This window comes from Protopterus annectens, chromosome 14.part0, assembly GCF_019279795.1.
Source record: "Protopterus annectens isolate FY-2018-M chromosome 14.part0, PAN1.0, whole genome shotgun sequence".
NCBI lineage: Eukaryota > Metazoa > Chordata > Ceratodontiformes > Protopteridae > Protopterus > Protopterus annectens.
The window spans coordinates 690,952,420-690,976,933 of record NC_056748.1 but is presented as its reverse complement, the minus strand read 5'-3'; the positions used below and the strand labels follow the sequence as shown (position 1 = coordinate 690,976,933).

Here is a 24,514-nt window from a genome sequence, read left to right as displayed (position 1 = left end):
AGAAGTTACGCAGCTTTTAAAACACCATTACACACACACACACATCACGGTCAGCTACTGCCTCCTGCAGCTACTAACCACCATTTTAAATTTCTCATGCAAAAAAAAAAGAATAGCAATTTTGTGACATGTCAAATACCACACGCTTTCAATCAGATAATAGGGGTGTGTGCTAAGTTGAAGTTAGATTATAGCCTTACAAATTCGAATAAGATCTAACATGTATGAATGAAACACCTTATTAGAAACAAAACTTAAGTATTGTGGTTGTGGCACTACATATTTCTTTGTTTATTGATCACAACAGCCCACTCTGCAGACACTACAACCAATCTGCAAGCACTACAAGTTCTGTATCACAGCAGGGAAGCATTTTCTTTTCAATGGTGGAAGATTCTGTTCTTGGTATCACAAATTCATGCTTCTACCCATCACCACACTTTAACTGAACTGCTAGTGCAGTTCTGGTACAAACCAATGAATATGCCTGCCAAGAATGTAGGATTATAGAGTGTTTCCTAGCCAACACTAGTCCCTGCTTTTAAAAAGTTTAAAAAATAGCTATGTTATCATATATGCTGCAATTAAATAGCCACAGAATTCTACAAATATCATCGCAAAACTACTTACAACATTTATGCATCATCTTAAGTTCTGCACCCTATAACCATTAAAAATGTCTTCCTACAAGGCATTATTTTATCGTGCAGAATTGAATCTAACCATTTACCAATCACACACTATTTTAAAGGCCATTTTAAAAATGGAGGCTCTTGATGTTAACAAATAAACTATTTTTTTTAATGGAGACATCTAATGTACAGTTTTAGAAATAGCAGACATACAGTTTGAAACTAGCACTGTGGTTTGGAGCCATAGTCAGTAAGGACATTGACAAAAACTAAATACAGTGGTGTTTCTGATTCTTTATCATTATGACAGTATCACAAATTGTAATCACTGACTACATATAATGCTGGCAAAAAAGTTACACTCATGACAGCACAAATGTTACTTTTTCTCTATAAAAACAGTGTTAAAAGCACAAATATATTTTGGAAAAACTTGCACTACTGCTTCTGGTTTTCATAAGACAGAAAACACACAAGCTTCATAACGCAATTCCTTCTGGTTATAGCGATGCCATAACACACTAACACAGCAGCTTCTATTTGCAGTGATACTTTGCCACTCAGCATAGTTAATACCACAAACAGGTAGAAATGTGAAAAAATGGATCAGGATAAGTGTACTCCCTGCCAGACATTTACCCTGTGTAATATAATCCAGACACACTGAAGGACTAATGTCTTGGTTTCTGATAGTGTCATACAGGATTATTCTACTGACCACACAAATTTAACCACAACTACTACAGTTCAGCTCTGGTACAAAGCAATATTCAGCAGTGACAAAGGCTTGTTAGATTCATATGTTGTGACACTTAAATCCACCCAAGTTTCCCCTAGATTAACATGGGTGGTGTAAACTGGAGAATCAATACATAGCAGGGGCCCAAGCATATCAAAATGTAATCTACAGTCCTCATACATCAAAATGTAACCTACAGTCTTCATAACGAAGACAGCGTGTGCTGAAAAAGATATTGATGACGAAGTAAGTGTGCATGCATGTGGGTAAAGAGACTGAGTGCAGGCTAGCTTGGCATTAAGGAACTCTTTCTTGCACATAGGAAAAGTATGGAGAAAGATTACCTGAATGAAATACAGCATCACCTTCTACATGCATAGCATGGTTACTTTGCTGTGATCAATCCATACTGAGGGAATGTGCATAGCTTTCACTCCCAAAGCAACAATGGCCATTAACATGCTCAACAGGTAAACAAGGTAGAATAAAATCAATTATTGTGACATGGGGAAAAGAAATAGCAGCCAAAGATTGAGTCCTTATTCATATGAGACAAAAAGCAAAAACTAGAAGAGGGCTTTAAAATCACTGACAAAGTTACTATATACACTAAAGTAGTCTGGCAGAAATGAAAGCAAAGGAAACTTTCTACTTAATCTTCTACAGAACAGGGCTCGGGGTTGACATAATGGTTAAAGTGTGTACCTCACAGACACAAAGTACAAGGTTTGATTCTCACCTTTGGAGAAACTGACCAGGCTTAAAATGGTCAACAAGGGCAGCTAGTCTAGTACTTACTTGCCTATGACCATAACTGTCCTAAGTGAAGGTAAACTGCAACAATATTTTCAAATGAAGAGCTTCTCATATAGGAATTGTCTGAAAAGGGACAGTAACTGAAATTACAAAGCTGAATTAAGAAAAGAAAATATATTTTACTAACCTGTGAAGGAGCCATAACAACCATGCATCTTCCCTTCCCAGCATTCACTGCAGCAACGTAAGAAGCACGTATTGGTTCAGTGTCCTCATCCTGAGCCACATATTCCACATTGTCACCGGTAACACTCCCATTCTGTGCTAAATACTTCAAGTAGGGATGCCACGAGTTTGAATCCACATCCGGATCACTATCTAAATTCTCCCGTTCTTCCAAAGATGTTTTGGATTCCTCGCTACCAACAAAGCCATTGGTCATAATAGTGTCTTCATTCTTGTGATCATCATTTGCATAACCATTCACAACAGCAGGCTTGTGTTTTTTACTATTGTCTTTATTTCCATTTTCAGACCTTTCATGTCCAGTCAGAAGTCTTCCCATAGGCATTCTTTTCAGTCTCTTAAGGGTAGGCCTGCCAGCTTGTAGCAAAGAACACTGTAAGGCCACTACACTGTCAGGGCTAAGAACAGAATCTGAAGCATCTGTTTTCAAAACTGACAACCGCTTCTTTCTCTTCTGCTTCTTTGTTCTCATCACTGAACTGACACTTTGGGAAAAATTTAAAGCTGAGATTTTCATTTTTAATTTCTTTTTAATTCGGCATAGCCTGTCAAATACAAAAAGAAATTATAAAGATTAGAAATTAAATATATACTCAAAAAACAAGGAAAATGCATTTAAATCTAAATTAAGTATCCATACTGCACACTACACCAAGACATCTGCTTAAAATGTAGCTTAAACCAAAAATAGAAAACACAGTCTTGGCTACACTATGCCTGGGTGCCATCCAAATTATCTGCCAGAAAGGAATACAGAAAAAAAGGATATGACAAAAGTTGTGACACTGCAGAGCAGTCACTCCCAATTTATTTTTTTCTCTCTACATATGATCGGCCCTTTAACAAAGATACCAAAGATACCTCAAAAATGCAGTAAACACTTGGCACAAAACTGATTTTATATCCTTATTCAAGGCAACAGCAAAGTAATTATTTGGGTAGCAGAGCAAATGTCTCAATCAAATAACTACCCAGAAGCTTCACATTAAAATCAATGGGAAATACAACATGGAAAGAGAGGTGTCGTGCAGTTTATGAAAGTGATTTCTCAGCTGTATCCATCACAGTAATGCAATATGGATAGTCCTACTCCAAGCATCCAAGATCATGGGCTCTTAGCAAATAATCCCACAGTGATTTCCCAAACAATTTCTAATTTATCACTAGCGAGTATAAGAAGCAGTATATGCTCTAATCTGGAATGGTGTATTGCAGATATATATTTTTTTGTTCAACTATCAGGAATCCAAATATACAGGCAGGTAAGGACATGTTACCCACAGCATCACCCTGCTTCTTTTCAAGACAGTTTGGGTGGGGGTGGGGTGGCTGTACTACGAACCTGAAGTACATTTCTGCAGCAATTACTTATTCCACTTTTGGTGATCACATATTACAGAAACAGATGCTTGGTGCCAGAGCCATGGGCTCAAGCTCAACGCCAAGAAATGTATAGTTATCCCCTTTGGGAAAAAACATGTATCCGTGAATTACCATATTGGTGGCAGTACACTAAACTCCGAAAGTTTGATAAGAGACTTAGGGACACAGGTGTACAGTGGTCTCACCTTCGATAACCACATCGCCACAACAGTCAGGAAATCCTTCTATGTGGCACACCTCATCACTAAGGGCTTTTCATCCAGAAAAAAGGAGGTCATTGTCCCACTGTACTCATCCCTCATTAGACCCATTATAGAATACAATGCCCAGTTTGGTATGTACCTCTCAAGACATCTGCAACAACTGGAAAGGCCACAGAAATACCTCACTAAAAGAATCACAGGCCTAAAGCAGATGCACTACGCTGACCGCCTTAAAAAACTCCAGCTATACTCTGTTGCATATCGTCTACTCAGAGGTGATCTTTGCTTAATATACAAGGCCATGTCAAACCCAGAGCTGTTGGACATGCTACATTTACAGAAATCCCAATCCCTCAGAGCCACACGCTCCTGGGATCTAAACCTTGTCATCACAATAAACAAAACATGCTGGAGGGATAGGTTCCTGACCCAGACACTTCCCAGACTCTGGAATAGATTGCCCATACATGTCAAGCAGAGTGCCTCTTTGTCCCTCTTCAAAAGGAACCTTGACGACTGGATGGGAGAAAGGAAATTCACCCCGGGGATCATGTCAGTCGCCCTGCTAGACAGGGGATCAAGGAAGTACATAGTGTGGGAAGAAATAGCCAGGGAATTGTTATGGCTAGGCTTGTATAGGCCCTAGGGCTGATAGCCTAGTACCAACCTATGAACATTCACACATTTTGAATCCTACTGCTTTTAAGATCTTCCATGGGTCATGTGTTTTGTATGTACATATGTGGGTGTGTATATTTATCAAACTACATACATTTTTTATGTTTTATACATAAATCAAGTACCAATTTTAATTAGAATTCTGAACAGATTAATTAGTGGGTTTAGATCACATGGCCTACAGAAGGTCTTTTAAAAGCAGCAGGATTCAGAATGTTCTGATGAAGTTATTTTCAATGCTAAACAAAGAGCTCAACTGTCAAAAGATTGAGTGGATCTTTTACCTTTCTGGACAGATGAAGGGTAATATTCAATGACACTAGGCAAAATGTAAGATAACAGCTGTAGATTTGTGCTGCACTTTATATGCATGTGTGACAGTGAAACAAAAGCAGCTTTCACATTTATTTTTGCATAAAAAGGAAAGCAAAAAGCATGGGAGTTTGAAGATCGGATTACACAACATGAAACTAAACTTACAATTAAAACTTACACACAAAAATAAATTCAAGTAAATTGCTCTGGTATGAAAAATTCTCTGTTCAATGGCCTTCTTCCCTCTCAATGATTAAAGTAATGGATGTTGCCGACCCCACTGAGATGCCAACACATCAGCAAGGAAGCAGAACTTCCTATAGAGTAATCAATGAGGGAAGAGAATGTTATAGCTATGGAAGACATATTTTGGAATTTTTTTTTTTATTTTAGGAAGATAGATAATGCAAACTTGTATGGCAGAAAGGCAACCAAGGTAAGCAAACACCGATGAAATGCATTTAAAGAACAGATGGGTTACTTAGATTCTGTCAGTCTGCACATGATCTTTGAGAGAAATAGGCATTGCCTAATTATGATCCTTTGCCTCCCACACTCACTTGAAGAAAGAGTTAACCTTCATACTTAACTGAAAGCCCCATCGGGATGGCAGCACCCATGTCTGTGCAAACTACAACAGTGTTCTAAAGTAAAGAATGAATTACATTAATTCATCAAAATAAAGGTATTCACGATAAATAACACTACATTTAGAAATATTTTTAGAACTATAAATAAATTTTATCCATGCTGGGAGCTGCCTAACAAACTACTAGCATTCCACACTTTGTGCATTTAATCCACATTTCAACAGATACGGAAGGTGGAGAGCTATGTCCCAAAACAACCATAAGTAAACATAAATATACACGCCACACCTCTCAACCATCACTGATTTCCAGGTACATCTTTGATTTTGACTCAACTTTCACTTTCTATCTCATAATTCCCCCCTAAAACTGGTGACCTTTGGAGAAAAGGTGGTGCATTACATCATTGCTATCACCCCCCTCCTATTTTCTACATCGGGTCAGGGTGTTGTGTCACTTGCCACTCTCCTACCTTCTTCAACACTCATGCCTGACTGTCACAGCTCTTCTCACACAATCCATCCACCTCTTTGTTGAACACCCTCATTTACTCCTGCCTTCTTCGCTTCTGTCCAAAACCTTCTACACCAGATTATCTTCTGCTTTCCTGTATGTATGCCCAAACCACCATAATCTGTTCTGATTGACCTTTTCTGCAAGTGAAGCTACTCCAGCTTCTACTCTTATGTCTACAGTATGTAGTCTATTCCATAGTGTGCATCCTACCACCCATCAAAGGCACTTAATCTCCATCACCTCTAGTTTCAACTGCTCTGCCTTTACTGCCCAAGTTTCTGTACCCTACAGTGGCACTAGCTGCACCACTATCTTGTACACCTTGCTTTTCAGCTTCTACTGTATTCTTCTGTCACACACTAGCCCTGACTGTACCTCTCAACCTGGAAACATCAAAAATCTGGACAAGGCCCATGAAAAATAGGTACACATCTGCACGCTAATTAATGTAAAACCTGCATACATAATTAAGTAACTCCACCCACTCCAATGGAATTATGGGACACCAACTTTCAAACGCAAACTGAAGAACAGACAACCAAAATATGGCACCAGAGTCCCTCTGCAGCCATTTCAATGCCCCATTTACCATAAACACTAGTGTGTGCATACTGCTTTACTTCTACAATGATTATTTTGATTTTATTTTTACATTTTATAACACAATGCACAAACACTTTTTGTTTGTGTTTTGGGCGATGTGTGTGTGTGGGTGATGTATGTTTAGTGTAGTGCTTGGGATTTTGAAATTTGTGCTTCTAGTCTTTCTGAAATAAGATATTTCAAAATTTCGAGATTATGGAGTGAACCTATATATATATATATATATAAATAAATGACATGACACACAGCAGGCACCTCTTCAGCATCTCATCTGTTAGTATGTACATGCAGGTACATTTCCACATATATTTACTTACTTGGTAATAGTAAATCCCACTACTCTGAGGTGTCTGCTTTCCAGGGAGGCACAGAAGAAAGCCAGACTGGTAACCAAGTGACTACGACTATTACAGCATGAATACTAGTGGCTGTATAAGCTGAATCTGGGCCTACTACTCAGATATAATTCAGAAGCTGCCATAAAAGTTATTTAACTCAATATTGTATTTAATGACCTTAATCACCTCACCTACTACCGGTAATTAGTCCAAAGTGGGTCATTTCTTCCGATCTTTTACAAGACAGAAGGCAACCCTTCACTGCAAAGAAATCAGCGATATTGAAGAGTATTAACCCACCAGTTAGTTCGCGCAGGAATAGGCGTGGCTTGTTTGATTGACAAGGCGGCAGGCAGAGCTTCAATATGTAAATAAACCATGATTGACACGGAATCCATGCACACAACGAACACCATCCTCATCGGAATTATTACTTTCTCCTTTTTCAGGGGGCAAGCCCCCCCCCTGCACCCCCCCTTGTGGGGGTGCTGCGCACCCCCCCCCCACCACCACCACTGAACAAGTGTTGCGCAACGGTGCTGGTACTGCAAACAATTTCAGCCGTTAACAGTATCGTTTAGAGAAACAGTTTTGTGGTGTAAACTCTGCCCGATTGACTGAAAGGTAATCTCCAAGTGTAGTACCTCGCAGTTAGTTCTGCGCAGCTTTGGGCGTGCTGTCATTGACTGACACACCAAATGGGCAGGGATATCCAGAAAGACTGACAGGCATGCAAATTCGCATGTCACTGTGTGTAAACTGCTAAATATTCATTATCACAACGGACTCCATCCTATGATAAATTCTAATTTTTTCCCTTTTGTAGGGTGGCAAGCCCCCTTACAACCCCCTTGTGGGGGCACTGCGCACCCACCCACCCACTGCCTTGCAAGCACATGTCTTTAAAGCCGTTAAAAGGTAACAGTAACATTTAGAGAAATGGTGCAAACTCTGCTAGACTGACTGACTGAAATATGATTTACTGCAGGCATTTTAGTTTTAGGTCTGTAATAAAATATTACCTTTTTGGTAATGAATGAAGTTTTATGCCCATGATACAGCATTACATTAATGTCATTTGGGTTGCTTTCGGCCCAGATGCTGAATATTAATTAACTGCCAGTCCGCACACTGTTGAATAATTATACTGCTGCTGCCTCCACAGGGCTGGAGGCGTGTTTGGGGCGGGTTTTGCTACTGCGCAAACTGCGAGGTACTACACATTTCTTTTCGGGTGGTGAATGTTTACAATAAAACATTGGGTTGCTTTCGGCACAGATGCTGAATAATTATATTGTAATATGTCAGCCGGGGTTTGGGCAGGGCTTGCAACTGCGCATCTGGTGGGTCAAATTCTCTTATCGAAGGAATTAGAAATACAAACATAATGCAAAACTTTAATTTTATTAAGGTGTTTAAATTACACTGTCATATGCATCTGCAACTATTACTTTTAAATTATTTTTACTAAAATTTTACTTCCTTTGGTATGCTCCTGCTGAAAAGTTGTACAGGTAATTATACTATCAATGCCTCATACTTTTGCAGCAGGTCTCATCACTATACACACCACTGTAGCTGCAACTCGTTTTAAAGATTCTGAAGTTATCATCGTAAACACAACACTCCTTAGCGCTGTTACATTTACATTCTTAATAAAAAAACACCACCCTTCCATTATTCAAGATTTATATCTCACATTACAACCACCAGTTTGTGAGATGACCGGAGAAATGCTTGGAGGCAAAGGAAAATTAGAGTCGAGTGACAGATGCGCACATTGACACAAAGGGGCAGGAAGATTACCACTGACTACACACAGTTATACACAAGGTACTCCGAGTTCAGTAATTACTACTACGGTTACGTCCACAAATTAAAAGATCCAAATGGCTCTCAAGAACCGGAACAAGGGTTGCAAACAGCACATGAATGATCCTTACTTCCCAAAGCGCTAAATAGGCCAGTGCAGCCGTACAATGCAAGAAACTATTGCCTGGGCTGCACAGTTACAATTACACACACACACACACACACACACACACACACACTTATAATAATGTACATCTGAAAATAAATAAATGTTCCGAACATCCTACTTCATCAGCCAGAGTCCGCTCGTTTCACCCACTCGCAAGTGCAACCAAATCTAACCCGCTCCGCTCGCAAATAAAAGAGAAAGGCCTTTCCATTTAAATAAAAACTAGTGGACGCCAGAATCCACATAAAACTGTGTTTCCCCACTCGCGGAAATGTGTACATCATTCAAAATGAGCCAGCCGGAAATGTGTGCACTGAGCTCAGTTCCGACAAACTGGTAACCCCGACGGAGTTGCTGTCGTTGCAGAAAGGGAAAAATAAATTAAAAAATACTAAAAAAAAAAAAAAAAAAACCGCTGAGGAAATGAAGGGTGCCACTCGGGAATCGTGGCACCCCATTATTTGAACGCTGAGTAATTCGGTACGGTTGGGAGGTATGCTAGCTTAAATTGATTAAGCTAATAAAATTGAATATAGGCTTCACAGTAACAAGCTAGTACTATTAGCGTCTATCTAACGATCAGGTTTCACAATAAAATTTACGTACAGTGGAGATTAAGCTTCTGCCAGAACGCACACTTCTGAATATTACAAGTTCTATCAGAAATGTTCATGCTGTATAGCATATCAGAAAATAATTTTATCCATGAGCAAGCAGTGCAGATGATCAACTTTTAGAAGTTTAGCTAGAATCAGGTTAATATGTGCTGGATATGATCACACATTTGCCACATAATTAAGTATGTAAAGCAGTTTGAAAGATAACAGAAAAATACATCATCTGTAGGTTTAGTAAGCAACATTAATGAAAACAAAATCCTTCTCAGTTTAAAACTGAATTTGGCCGAAGCACACCAAAAGGACCATAGAGAGGAGAAAATATGTGGAAAGATGGCGCTACATAAGAAGTACATAACATTCAGCATAACTTCTGCGTGCACCTCTTTGCAATAAGCAAAATACCTAGGATTTCGTACATCTCCCATCACGGCTTGTGGCATTTAAAGGACCACTACGGGCAAATGATGAAGAAAAAGTACAGTTTTGTACCTACCATAAATGTAGATGTTCGAGGATATCCATTGCTGCAGTCCTGACATATGGGTATTCCGCTGTCCACCATCGGCCCGAATACCAAAGGGCTAGAATCTGGCGTCGGTCATGGCGCTCGAGGCTGACATCAGTATGTGCCAGTACAAATGCGCATGACCGACGCCATACCCTCAGTCTTTCTTGCCTCAGACGTCAGAATGCAAAAAACACCACCCAAAACCCAAACCTAAATAAGGGGTAGGAGGGAGGGAAACTTGGACTGCAGCAATGGATATCCTCGAACATCTACATTTATGGTAGGTACAAAACTGTACTATGTTCTTCGTCTACCATTGCTGCAGTCCTGACATATGGGTAGAATCCCAGAGCAACGGAAAACAGGGAGGATGGCCAACTAAATAGAATTAGGAGCTGCTAACATGCCCTGTAGAATAGCAGTGGCAAACCCAGCCCTAGACCTAGAATAAAGAGGTAAATGATAATGCTCAGTATACGTATGTACAGAACTCCAAGTAGCTGCCTCCAAAATGTCCTTAGCAGCTACCCCTCTCAAAAAAGCAGTAGAGGTGGCCGTAGCCCTAGTAGAGTGAGGCCTGAGCCCAGCAGGAACATCTTTCCCATGATGAGAATAACAAAAAGCAATACAATGGCCAATCCACTTGGAGATAGTGTGTTTTGAAACAGCTTTCCCTTGAGAAGTCAAAGCAAAAGAAACAAACAACTGTTGAGATCTTCTGAACTCTGTGGTTCTGCTCAAATAATATCTTAAATGCCTATGCACATCCAAAGAATGCAAAACTTTCACCCCTTTATTTTGGGGGTCAGCAGAAAAAGTAGGCAAATGTATAGATTGGTTCAGTGCCACATAAGAAATTACTTTAGGCATAAAAGTAGGATTAGTACGCAAGGAAACTCTGTCCTTGTGAAAAATCAGAAATGGTTCTACTGCCATGAGGGCCTGTAATTCAGAGACCCTTCGAGTAGAAGTAACAGCCAACAAAAAAGCAGTCTTCCAAGACAACAACTTCAACTCAGCTGTAGCTGCAGGTGCAAAATGGAGGCAGAGTCAGCTTCTCCAAAACAAAATTAAGATCCCAGGCTGGAGTGGGAGCTCTTCTCGGGGGTCTTATATTCCTTGCCCCTCTAAGAAACTGTTTAACCAATGGACGAGAAAACAAAGGAGGGTCACATTCATAGTGAGCAGAAATAGCTGCAGCATGCACTTTAACAGAAGAGAAAGACAATCCCTTGTCTAACAAAACAGGCAAATATTGCAAAATACAACTCAAGTTAGGCAATTTAACATCAAAGCCGTGAGCTGCACTCCAAAGAAAAAATCTCTTCCATTTATCAGCATAAACTTTCCGAGTAGTAGGACGCCCGGCTTCCAAAAGAACATCCAAAACTTGTTGTGGAAGCTGCAGGCCTTCCTTCCTCAAAACTGAATTCTCCAGGCTGTCAGGTAAAGAGATTGCACCCTGATATTGAGAAAATGATTGTCCTCCTGAGTCAATAAGTGAGGAAACTGTGGTAATGGCCAAGGTGTCCCATGAATTAAACTCCTTAAGAGAGGGTACCAATGTTGTCGAGGCCAATCTGGTGCTATCAGAATCATGCGAGGCATTTCCCTCCTGACTTTCAACAATACCTTTGGAAGAAGAGGCAAAGGAGGAAAGGCATACACGTGCAGGTTTCTCCAGCTGAAGGATAGTGCATCTATTTTCCAGGCTTACGGATGAAATAGCCTTGTGCAAAACTTTGGCAGTTGATAAGTCAGAGGAGAAGCGAACAGATCTATGTCTGGAGTTCCCCAAGCTATGGCCAACTGCAGAAACACCTGATGATCCAACTTCCATTCGCGAGGATCCACAATCTGTCTGCTCAGAACATCTGCTAAAGAAATTTGTGCTCCTGGCAGAAACTGTGCTCGAAGAGTGATGTGCAGTTTTAAAGCAGTTTCCCATACTAGCATTGCTTGTCTGCACAATGGATAAGAATGGGTTCCCCCTTGCATGTTGATGTACCACATGACTGTTGTGTTGTCTGTTCGAATCAACACCAGTCCTGATTGAAGTAGGCTCTTGAATGCTTCCAAAGCAAATTGAACTGCCAGCATCTCTTTCATGTTGATATGTAAATGAAGTAGCTCTGGGGGCCAAAGGTCTTGAATCCATTTTCCTTTGAGATGAGCTCCCCAGGCCGACTCCGGCGCCTGTCGTTAATATCTGACATGCCTCTGGCTGGGTCACAGAGAGTCCCTTGTTTAGGTGACATTCCTGAGCCCACCACAGAAATTCTTTTGTATGCAAGGGAGAATCTGAATGACAGTGTCCAAATCGTGGCTGTGTTGAGTCCACACGCTTTTGAGATACCATTGTAACTTCCTCATATGCAGTTTGGCATTGGGAAGCACTAGAATACAAGATGCCATGAACCCTAAGGCTTGAAGGACTGTCCTTGCAGTCAGCCTGGACATTACTGAAAGCTGTTGGAAGTATTGATGAAGATGTCTTTGTTTGTCCAGGGTAAGAAATGCCATCTGGGTTGCTGTATTCAGTCTCACACCCAGAAAACACATCTCTTGTGAGGGTACTAGACTGGACTTTATTTCGTTCACAGAATACCCTAGGCATCTTAAAACTGTCATTACATAGTGAAGATGTTGAAGAAGTTCTTGCTTGCCTTGAGCCAGAAACAAACAGTCGTCCAGATAAGGATAAATTTGAATTCCTTGTAGTCTGAAAAAAGCAATTACTGGAGCCAGGACTTTTGTGAATACCCTGGGCGCAGTAGACAAGCCAAAGGGCAATGCAGAGAACTGATAATGCAATCCCCATTCCGAAATCTCAGGAACTTCCTGGAACTGGGCCCGATAGGAATGTGAAGATAGGCCTCTGTGAGATCCAGAGTTACCATCCAATGAGCCCTGCCCAGCATAGGCAGCAACTGCTGCAACGTTAACATCTTGAACTTTGGAATTTCCAAAAAGGTGATTAGAATGGACAAATCCAGAATTGGTCTCCAAGTATGTACTTTTTTTGGCACTAAGAAAAGATGGGAATAAAACCCTGTGCCTCTTTCAGCAGAAGGTACTTCCTGTATTGCCCTCCACTGAAGCAGAGAAGAAATTTTTTTTTTTTTTTTTTTTTTTTTTTTGCCTGTGCTTCCAGTCTTTGCTGATGAGGCACATCTGGCATACCTTTGAAAGGAGGGAAAGTGTGGAAATAAAATTTGTAGCCTCGATTTACAATGTCCAATACCCATTGTCCTGGGTAACCAAATGCCAATACTTTGCAAAAAGTCCCAGTTTTCCTCCTAGAGGAGCTGCCAGCATGGCAGAGTCCGACAGCTGAAGACGCAGGTCATTGAGTTTGTTTCCGAAATGACTGACCCCTGCCCTCCCCAGCAGAAGGGGAAAAGAACCCAAAGTCCTAGGAGTAGCAGGGCCCTGAGAGGAAGCTGTACCCCTACCTCGCCTAGACCTGCCCCTAGACTGATAATCTGAAGAGGGAAAAGACCACCCTTTAGTAGGCCAATTCCTACTGAACTTAGGGGGCTGAACCAGTAAACAATCCGTAACTGTCTGCATAGACTTAGCGTTTTCCTCCATTATTTCAAAACTGATTCAACCGGAGGGCCAAAAGAACATCAGACTGCAAAGGAGCATCCATAATCCGAGCCTTAACATGCTCTGACAACGTCCGAACTTTTAACCAGGCATGCCTGCGAAGAACTAAACTAGTAGCAGCCACCCTGGATGAAGCCTGTAAAGCATCAAAACCACATTGCAAAGAATTCTTACCAACTTGGTCTGAAACATGCACTAAATCCTGAAGCTCTTTACATTCAATACCTTCAGAGAAAGCATCAACTTTACAATTCAATTGGCCCAGCAAATAATTTTGACAATGTAAAGCACTCATAGCTAAAGTGGAAGAGGTATACAACTTCTTACCCCACCTATCCAGAGCTCTAGCATCCATGTCCAAAGGAACTGGATTCTTAACCACAGCAGCCCAGACACCCTTGGGGCCTTGAGTAATGGTGGCTGGGTCAGCCCTAGGACTCTTGTATAAATACTAGTGAGCTTCCGGTACCCTGCAGTATCTATCTGGTTTAGCAGGGGCAGGAGGCAAAGAGTCAGGGTTAAGAGAAGCCTCAGAAAATACATCCTGAACAACATCCAATACAGGGGGAATAGCCAAAGGCCTATGCTGAGGCAAAAACAAGAATTCTCTAAGCCTTTTACGAGAATCAGAATAATCCTGGCCTTCCCATTTAAAATGCTCCCATATGGAATGCAAGGTTTCAGAAAAAGAAAAATATTCAGGAGGGGATGCAGAGGGAGGAGAATCCTCAGCCTCTGAATCAGAGTAGGGAGGGAAATCCTGGAGCTCTTCCACAGAAGAATCAGGGTCAATGGAAGACTGATCCAGACCCTCTATCCCTGGCTCTACCCTGGGCCTTTTCTCAGGGGGAGGCATAGAACCCCTAATTAAAGTAATCAAATCCTCCGCCACCTGTAACATGTGCTTTCTAGGAGCTGGACCCTGTGGACAGACACCAGCAGGGGCAGAATTAGATTTAGAAAGGCTTTTACTATGAGAAAGGGGAGGCCTAGAAACTCTGTGAGGGGAGGGAACCACCGACACATGAGAAGCCCCTTCAGCCAGGCCTACAACAGGAGAAGCCACTTCCTGAAGTAGCAAAGGCTCCCCTTGAGACTCCGCTAAACTGTCAGAAGGAGCCGTTGAAGTAGTCGGTGGCTCCACCGAACCGGCGTCCGCAATGGACTCATCTTGTTTGGACCGCAAAGGATTACTCCTTGCGTGTTTTAGCCGAACTGGGCGGAGAATCCGACGGCATGTTATAATTGCACCGTTTACCAAACACTAGCCTAGCACAGTCCAAGCGACGTGAAATAGTGCACTCATCAAAGGCAGCACAAAAGCGACACCCAACAACGCCGTGCTCAGGCCCAAACAAGGAATACAGAGTAAATGGTAATCCCTATGAGGAATCTGTTTCCCACAAGAAATACAGTTATTAACGTTTTCTGACAGCCGGAAATACTGAGGCAAGAAAAAGACAAAAGTGTCCCCAACGGGGTACTTAGCCCAGCTTGGTCTCCGGTCTGAAACTCGAAAACCGACAATTCCAGAAAGCCGAACGGCACTTGCAAACACTGCTTCTGCTTAGGACCACGCGGCAAGAAAGACTGAGGGTATGGCGTCGGTCATGCGCATTTGTACTGGCACATACTGATGTCAGCCTCGAGCGCCATGACCGACGCCAGATTCTAGCCCTTTGGTATTCGGGCCGATGGTGGACAGCGGAATACCCATATGTCAGGACTGCAGCAATGGTAGACGAAGAACATCATATATTTTTTATCTTGCCATGATTTACTACACCTCCCAAAGCTGCCTACAGCAAAATAAGTACTCATTCCTAATTTTATTTTGTTTTTACTCTTGTTTGCCCTCATGGGGGCAGACATGGTGATTCCTTTGGAAAGCTAAATCTGTCCTACAATGCAGACTGTGAGGACAAATAGCCCTACCATTTGTTGTCAGACTAGACTTCCATTCACTTACAATGGAACTCCTGAAAAAAACTGCCAAGTTTGAGAGTCTGCAGCTCATGTGTCATTGACTGGTATGCGCTGAGTTTTACAAATGTTGTTCCTACTGATGTATTACACATTCACTGAAATAAACTTGCAAAAGTGTCAACAAATTACTGAGATAAAAAAGACTTTTCACAAGGAGCAGTTTTGCAAGTTTCAGTTCCTGGCTAGGTTACTCCTCCCATCTCCCCTCCTTCAGTGGGCTACAGTCTCACATTTCCAGCTTTGCTAGATTCAACTATTTAGTCAGCTTTGCATGACAATAGAAATAAAAAAAAATAGCCTGGTGTGCCACTAAAACTGTTCCCTTGTATGTCTCTTCACTTCTGAATAGCAATTCCCAAGAATAAAAAAAAGCACAGAGTTTAGGCTAGTCTATCCATTTTTTAAAACGTGCACAGTAAAATATTCAACTTGTATTGCATTTTGGCTGCTGACATGGTTATCTTTACATAGTTATTCTCTTGTAGTATAACCTGAACTTATGGTATTTAATGATACATTTTTCAACAATTCTCAGTTTCTTAATGACCTCCCAAGCCTCTGATGTGACCTAGTACTTTCTTACTATTGCTTTATGTAGTTTGTCTTAGTTGTATACTTGTAGTGTGTTTCTCATCCTCTCAGCAACAGACTCCTGGAGAAGCATATACTTTTATTGAAAGAGTACCAGCAGCTGTAGCAGTGATACCACACTCCAAAACAATGCACTCATAGTACTGACAAACACAAGGGAATGTATATGTCTGAATCAAGCAGTGATGAAATTGCTAGGGACTTCACTGAGCAAAATTTTACTCTTAATTTCTCCATTTCATAATGCATAAGATTCGCACCACACTTACAAAGGCATACCTCCACCTTCCACAAACACAGCAACCCACACCCACACAACTGCTACGGTTTCTCCCTTCAGTTATTGCAAGCCAAGAATAACACTTTTTAATAAGGATACCTACCAGACAAGTCTGCATAGTGCACTTGGTCTACCTGCATCATCGCAGCTCGGGCCCCCCCCCAGCAACTGCAACATTGCCAGATAAAACCACTGCTACGGTCCGATTTCTCCCTACAGTTATTGCAAGCCAAGAATAAAGTACAGTTGTGTACTCTTACCATAAATGTAGATGTTCGAGTATGTTCACTGTTAGTCATTACTGTAGGGTTCTTCCTGCTGGCAGCAGCCCTAGATCGGCCAGAGTCCCAAAGTCGGGTCTGACGTCGCTCCTGCCCTGACGTCAGTGCACCAGGGGTATAAAGATCTCAGCCAACGCCATTTTCCACAGTTTTTCCTTGCCCCAGATGTCAGGTGCCCAAAAATAAAGGCCAAAAGCTTAATCAAAAAGAATAAGCAAACATAAACCAGAACATTCCCAAATATCACCAGCAAAAATACCTCGGAGAAAAAAGAAATGTCAAGGAGACACAGACAGCACTCAAAGAACAACAAAAGAGGGGACAGGAGGGAGGGTAACCCAGACTGTAACAGTGAACATACTCGAACATCTACATTTATGGTAAGAGTACACAGCTGTACTATGTTCTTCGTGGTTCACTGTTACAGTCATTACTGTAGGGTTGAATCCCAAAGCTAAGAAAGGGTGGATGGAGAAGGAACAGAAGGGGCGGCCACAAAACCCTGCAGGACTGCAGAGGCAAAACCTGCCCTAGATTTAGAATAGGGAGGGAGATTGTAGTGCATAGAAAAAGTATGCACAGAACTCCAAGTTGCAGCTTCTAAGATCTACTTGGTAGGAGCCCCACTGAGAAAAGCTGCCAAAGTGGCAGTAGCTCTGGTAGAATGTGTTCTGACATTAACAGGAACAGGCTTACCATGATGAGAGTAACAGAACTTGATGCAGTGGGCAATCCACTTAGAAATAGTCTGCTTACTGATTGCTCTCCCCTGTGAGGTAGAAGCATAAGCCACAAACAATTGGTCCGATTTCCTGAAAATCTTGGTCCTGTCCAGGTAAAAATGAAGCTGCCTGTGTATATCTAAAAAATGCAAAATACTTTCCTCTTCACTTTGAGGATTAGGATAAAAGGTAGGCAAATGAGTAGTCTCATTCAAGGCTACTTTCAAAACCACCTTAGGCATAAAGGTGGGATTAGTCCTCAGGGACACCCTGTCCTGATGAAAAATAATAAAGGGTTCTACAGCCATGAGAGCTTGCAATTCCGAAACTCTTCTGGCAGAGGTAATGGCTAAAAGAAAAGCAGTCCATGATAAAACTTTAAATCTGTGAAAGCTGCAGATTCAAAAGGAGATAAAGTTAACTTTTCCAAAACAAAGTTGAGATCCCAAGTGGGAACTGGTGCTCTTAAAGGAGGCCTTATATTTTTCGCCCCTCTCATATATTGCTTAAGTAACGGATGAGAAAAGATTGGGGAATCCTTTTTGTAATGCGTAGAAATAGCAGAAGCATGAATTTTGATAGATGAAAAAGATAGACCCTTATGTAACATCTCTGTTAGGTATTGTAAAATCAGAGGAATGTTTGGAACTGCAGAATCAAAACCCTGGGCCTGAGTCCAGGAGCAAAATCTTTTCCATTTACCTGCATAAGATTTCCTGGTGCTGGGCCGTCTAGCTTCAAGAATTATGTCCAGTACCTGTTTGGTAAGGGTAGAACTGTTTAAAGACCCTGGATCCGCCAGGCTGCTAGATTCAGAGTTTTGACATGGCTGTGCAGGATCTGGCCATCTCGTTGAGACAGTAGATGTGGAAGTTGTGGCAAAATCCAGGGTGGACCCTGACCCAGGTTCATCAGGGAGGAATACCAGAATTGCCGAGGCCAGTTGGGAGCCAGTAAAATCATTCGTGGTCTGTCCTGTTTGATTTTCAGAAGTACCCGAGGAAGAAGAGGCAAAGGAGGAAAAGCATATACCGAGAGGTGCTTCAAACTGAATGAAAGAGCATCCACTTTCCATGCTAGCTTGTGGTAGGTCCTCGTGCAGAACGTTTGAAGTTGATGGTTTTGGGGAGATGCAAAAAGATCCATGTCCAGGCACCCCCACCTCCATTATCATCCTGAATATCCGAACATCCAACATCCATTTGTGTGGATCCAAAAGAGGTCTGCTTAGACTGTCTGCCAGAGTGTTGTCCTTTCCTGGCAGGAATTGAGCTAGTAAGTCCACCTTGTTGGCTAGTGCTGTGTTCCACAGAGCCATGGCCAAACTGCACAGGGGGTAAGAATGAGAGCCTCCCTGCTTATGTACCACATCACTGTAGTGTTGTCCATCTTTATCAGTAATTGCCCCGGTAGAATAAGATCTTTGAAGGCTGTCAGGGTATTCTGTACAGCTAGCATCTCCTTCAAATTTATGTGCAGATGCATTTGGTCCTCTGTCCAGGCACCCTGAAGACATTTCCCTTGCATGTGGGCTCCCCATGCATGATCTGAAGCATCTGTTGTTATGACTTGATTGGTTGGAATGGGACAGAAAGGCCTCCCCTTGTTTTGGAGACAGTCCTCGGCCCACCAAAGAAACTCCTGCCGGAGACAAGGCAAAATTGCGATCACGGACTCATTAAAGCCAGATTTTTGAAATAAGAAGCCAGTTGCACTTTTTTGTCTGGTGTCAAATAAGCCATCTGGGTTGTAGTGCTCAGAAGCGCACCCAGGAAAGTAATTTGCTGCGTAGGCACCAGGTTTGATTTCTTTAGGTTCACTGTGAACCCTAGGCACAAGAGAAGATGCTGCACAAATGTTAGATGCTGAAGTAAAGTCTCCTTGTCATCTGCTTGAATGAGACAATCGTCCAGCTAAGGGTATATTTGAATTCCCTTCTGTCCACAAAATGCTATTACAAAGTGCCAGGCACTTTGTAAAGACCCTGGGTGCAGTAGATAAGCCAAAAGGCAGCACAGAGAACTAGTAATGCCTCGAGCCCACTTTGAATCCCAGGTACCTTCTGCACTCTTGCTGTATGGGAATATGCAGGTAAGCCTCCTTCAAGTCCAAAGTCACCATTCAAGCGTTCTTGCTCAGCATAGGCAGCAGCTGCTACAGAGTGAGCATCTTGAATTTTGGAATTTCTAGGAAGGTGTTCAATATGGAAAGGTCCAGGATTGGTCTCCATGCGTTTTCCTTCCTGGAAACCAGGAAAAGTCTTTAATAAAACCCTTGCCCCATTTCTGAATCTGGTACCAAACCTATGGCCCTCATATCCATGAGGGACCGAACTTGCCGTTGTGCCTCTGCCCATTGATGCTTTGGCAGATCTGGCCATCCGTTTGATCTTGGCAAGGTATGGAAATGAAACCTGTAACCCCTTGAAACTATGTCCAGAACCCATTTGTCTTGGGTTATGCGGCTCCAATTGTGATAAAAAAGAGAGACTTTTCCTCCCAAAGGCGCATCCAGGAGGGAAGCCCCTGGAGCTAGTAAGGGAGAGTCATAATGACTGTTTCCTGTAAGGTTGTGACCTATCTTCCCTTCTCTTGAGAGAGGGGGCACTCCACTGCTTATTTCTGAAAGGGGGCTGTGCCCGACCCCTTCCTCTGGAATGCCTGTATCTGCCCCTCTGAGGCCTGTCCGAGCTTGGAAAGGACCAAGGTTTAGCTGGCCAATTCCTGCTAAATCTAGGATGTTGTACCTGTAGAAAATCTTTAAACGTGTGCATAGATTTGGCTTTGTCTTCCATTTTCTTCAATACTTCCTCAGCTTTGGCCCCAAACAAAACATTGTGTTGCAAAGGGGCATCTAAAAGCTTTGCTTTAACCTGCTCAGGCAAACTTTGCTCCTTTAACCAAGCATGCCTTCTAATAACTGCGCCAGTTGCTGCAGCCCTGCAAGAAGCCTCCAAAGAATCAAAACCACAGTGCAGGGTATGTTTACCCACCTGCTCAGTAGCATGCAATAAATCCTGTAATTCCTTATTATCTGCACCACCAGAAACAGCAGACATCTTTTGCTTTAACACAGACAAAAGGTATTGCTGATATTTTAACATATGAAATTGACAATTCAAAGCACTAATAGACAATGTAGCAGAAGTATAAACTTTTTTGCCCCATCTTTCCAAGGCTCTGGACTCTCGGTCAGAGGGAACAGAATTCTTAGCAGAGGCCACTTTAACACCCTTTGGGCCCTGAGAAATAGTTTCTGGATCAGCTGAAGGATTCTTAAATAGATATTTGTGGGAATCTGGAACCCTATAATACCTATCCGGTTTGACAGGAGCAGGAGGAAAAGAATCAGGAGAGAGAGATGCCTCTGTAAAAACATCATCCACCATGTCCAATACAGGGGGAATAGCCAGGGGTCTATGCTGTGGAAGCAGAAGAAAATCCTTAAGCCTTTTCTTAGATTCAGAGTATTCCTGCCCTTCCCAGTGAAAATGCTGTCTCATGTCATGCAAGGTTTCCCCAAATGAATAATCCTCAGGAGGAGAGGCCAAAGGAAGGGATTCTTCAGCATCAGAATCCTCATAAGGAGGGAAGGAATAATCCTGCTCAGAAGAAGAAGCAGAAGAAATCGAAACTTGATCTGAGGAATCATAATCTGGATCTAGCCTAGGTCTCTTGTCAGGAGGGGGATGAGAACCCCTGATCATAGTTAACAGGTCTTCAGCCATTCTAAGCATCTGTCTTTGAAGTCTAGGGCCCTGAACAGAAGGTGCCTGTGCATGCTGCTTTGTCTTTGCCGGAGCCTTAGTCTTTGCCTTTGTCCTTGACTGCAAAACTGGAGTCATCTGTACATGAAGCTGTGTAGGCCTAAAAACTCCCTCAGAAGCCGGTGCCTGCACAGCGGCTCCGGACCCATCTGAGGGAGCAATATCCGGAGGTCCAATCCCTGAAAATTCTGAAGGCCCCATCGGCTACTCACGGGAGTCGGTACAGGCAACCGATTCAAAAGTGGCGGATGACAGGGGCTGCGAAAGCGCCTCACTGACGACAGCTGAACCAGCAACTGGCTCTGGTTGAATAAAGTCCACTTTGGACCTCAGAGGCCTGTCTTTATCCTTGCGCCTCTTATACACTGCAGTAGCTGGATAAGAATCCGACGACATATTGTAATTAAATCTTTTTCCAAAATAATGGAAGGCAAAATCGTACCTACGCCTAATAGTGCGTTGATTAAACTTAGCACAAAACCTACAATTAGCTATATTGTGGTCAGGAACTAAGCAAGGTATACAGTAAGAGTGAAAATCCTTATGAGGTATTTGCTTCCCACAAGAAATACAGTTATTAACTTTTTCTGACATCGGACTGGAGCAAGAAACAGGTTTCCCCAACGGGGTACTTAGCTCAAAAGAAGAAGTCTTCAATTCAAAAGCCACCAAAAACAAACAGGAGTCGGCCGACCTGCACTTGCGAACTGCTTTGCAACGGGCACCGCACAGCAAGAAAGACTGGGGAAAATGGCATCGGCTGAGGTCTTTATACCCCTGGCGCACTGACGTCAGGGCAGGAGCGACTTCAGCCGACGTTGGACCAGACTTTGGGACTCTGGCCGATCTAGGGCTGCTGCCAGCAGGAAGAACCCTACAGTAATGACTGTAACAGTGAACCAGGAAGAACATCACTTTTTAATAAGGATACCTACCAGACAATTCTGCATAGGTGACTGGATATTTACAGTTCTTGTTATTAGCAGATGTGGTCCTTAAACAGTTATGTTTTAACCATTGTGACTGGTTATTTACATTTCCTTTTACAGCACATTTGTTACTTTTACTAGTTATTTTTTAAACATTGTTTTGGCCGGCATGCACACCTGCAAGCCCCCCTCCAGGCAACTATAGCTTTGTCTGTTGCCACTGGGTGGCATAACTTAACAATATACTTGCTGTATCTTGTCCCAAATAGATCTGCCTCCACACCGAATACTTGTAGTAAGGCAAGTACCATTTACTTGGTGTATTTTGTCCCCAGATAGATTTACCTTCCTTTGTATTACTTGCACACCAAGGCCTTAAAGTAGTGTTTCTGCAACTAACTGCTTACACTCCTAATTTCCTGCTTCGACCTCTTCCTTGCTTACACTTACATTACAGCTCCAAGGCTTCCACTTCTTATGCGGATTACTTTTCTTTGCAGTTTTCTGTGAGGGGGTGGGCCAGATCTCTACCGGCTTTTTCTGGTTATACCTTCCCCCATTTTGTATCTCCCTCCTCTAACTTCCTCCTCCCCCATGCACATTAACTAGTCTATATTAGTGTGTCTCCTTGAGCGGCGCCCTTTTGAAAGTTATCTTTTGGCCTGCTTGTGGTGAGGAAGCTTCCCCAGACCTTTTTCAGTGTGACTGCATCAATATAAGTAAATTTAACTAATACAATACAGCCAAACAGACACATTTGGTGTAAACAGAAATAAGAGGAATGATACATTTGGTGTACAAAGAAAAGAAACAAGTAAGCCCATTGATATAATTGGAGTTAGTGTTAGCCCCGCTGCGCTTGGGTTCACTCCGCTCCCCTCCCTGCTTCCTATTCTCACCCGCCCCCACTAGTGCTACATTTCAACTGAACTTAGCCACACCCATCATGCTAACCACCAATCACTGAATCTGCCCCACCCCTGTACCCATTTCCTTCTCTTCCACTATTCCACATCCTGTAAAGCACAGTCTTCCATCTAACTACCTTACAATCACAAACAACACCTCTCATCATCCACCACACCCACCCCATCTCAAGCAGATCTCTCACTCATGACCAAACCCAACCAAACCATGCCCAAACTACCCAAACCCACATACATACATACACCTCTTACTATTGCTCCTAGGTGTATTCGCACTCCCACTGCTAACTTCTATCACCAACCACCACCAACAACTTAATTTTATCCATATACCAAGAAAAACTACTTCCACTGACATAACTACAACATATATCATTATATCTGTGATGGGTGGGATAAGAGTATCCTATCCAGAGTGGATTGATGTTTGGTTCTCTTGTCTGTTCTTGTGGGGGGAAGTGATGAGTTGGGTTAGGCCATGTAGGTTAATATGGGAGAGTGGCTTATGAATGGAACAGTTTTGCCAGTCAGTATTAAAGTCTCCTAATACTATGCATTCCTGGGGGAGGGAGTTAGATATCCATTCTAGGAGTTTTTCTGTAATGGGGATATTGTTGCCTGGAGGGATGTAGCACCCTATGATGTTGATGTGTTTATTATCATTAAGGTTTAGTTTTGTTAGAGTGTGTTCAACTTTATGAGGTCTATGGTTGTTATGCCTACTTTGTCAAGGATGATGTGAGATTTATACACTACAGCAACACCCTCCCCCCTTTTTTTTACCTATTCTATCAGTACGAATTATATTGTAACCTGGTGGAGTGATTTCATTGTTGTGGTTGCCTGGTTTAAGCCAAGTCTCTGTTAGCATGACTATCTCAGGTTGATAAAAGGAGAGTAATGCATGAAGGTCGTGGACTTTTAGTATACCTAACATTTAAATTTAAAATGAGGATCGTGGATTTGTCTCGGTGGAGTAGGGTATCATTCAGGTTGAGGGTTGGGGCTCCTAGATTTTCAGGGCCTGGGTTTGGGTGTATATCACCTCAGCTAATGAGTTAGGATCTGAGGTAAAAATAGAGATTGAGTAGTTTGCTTAGGGTCTTAAAGTTCTTTATAGTTGTCTGAGACTGGTAGTGTGATGGCTGTGATCTGTGTGCATAGTGGTGAATAAAGAAGGTTTGGTAGTGATGTGGGACTAGTTGAGTAAAAGGGTGTGTTGTAATAATGTCAGTGGAAGTAGTTTTTCTTGGTATATGGATAAAATTAACTTGTTTTTGGTGGTTGGTGATAGAAGTTAGCAGTGGGAGTGT

The 24,514-nt window shown here is 42.3% G+C and overlaps 1 protein-coding gene across 1 annotated transcript in view; it reads right to left on the bottom strand.

Annotated features, from left to right (window-relative positions):
- Nucleotides 1-9,305, bottom strand: part of NOL9 (nucleolar protein 9) — a 455,387-nt gene extending 446,082 nt beyond the window's left edge. Inside the window, exons 1-2 of the mRNA XM_044055607.1 lie at nt 9,099-9,305; nt 2,315-2,918 (exon numbers count right to left, since the gene is read on the bottom strand). Coding sequence (XP_043911542.1) covers nt 2,315-2,918; nt 9,099-9,103 — 609 coding nt within the window. The 5' untranslated portion in view covers nt 9,104-9,305. The remainder of the gene's footprint in view (nt 1-2,314; nt 2,919-9,098) is intronic.
- Nucleotides 9,306-24,514: the final 15,209 nt, after the last annotated feature.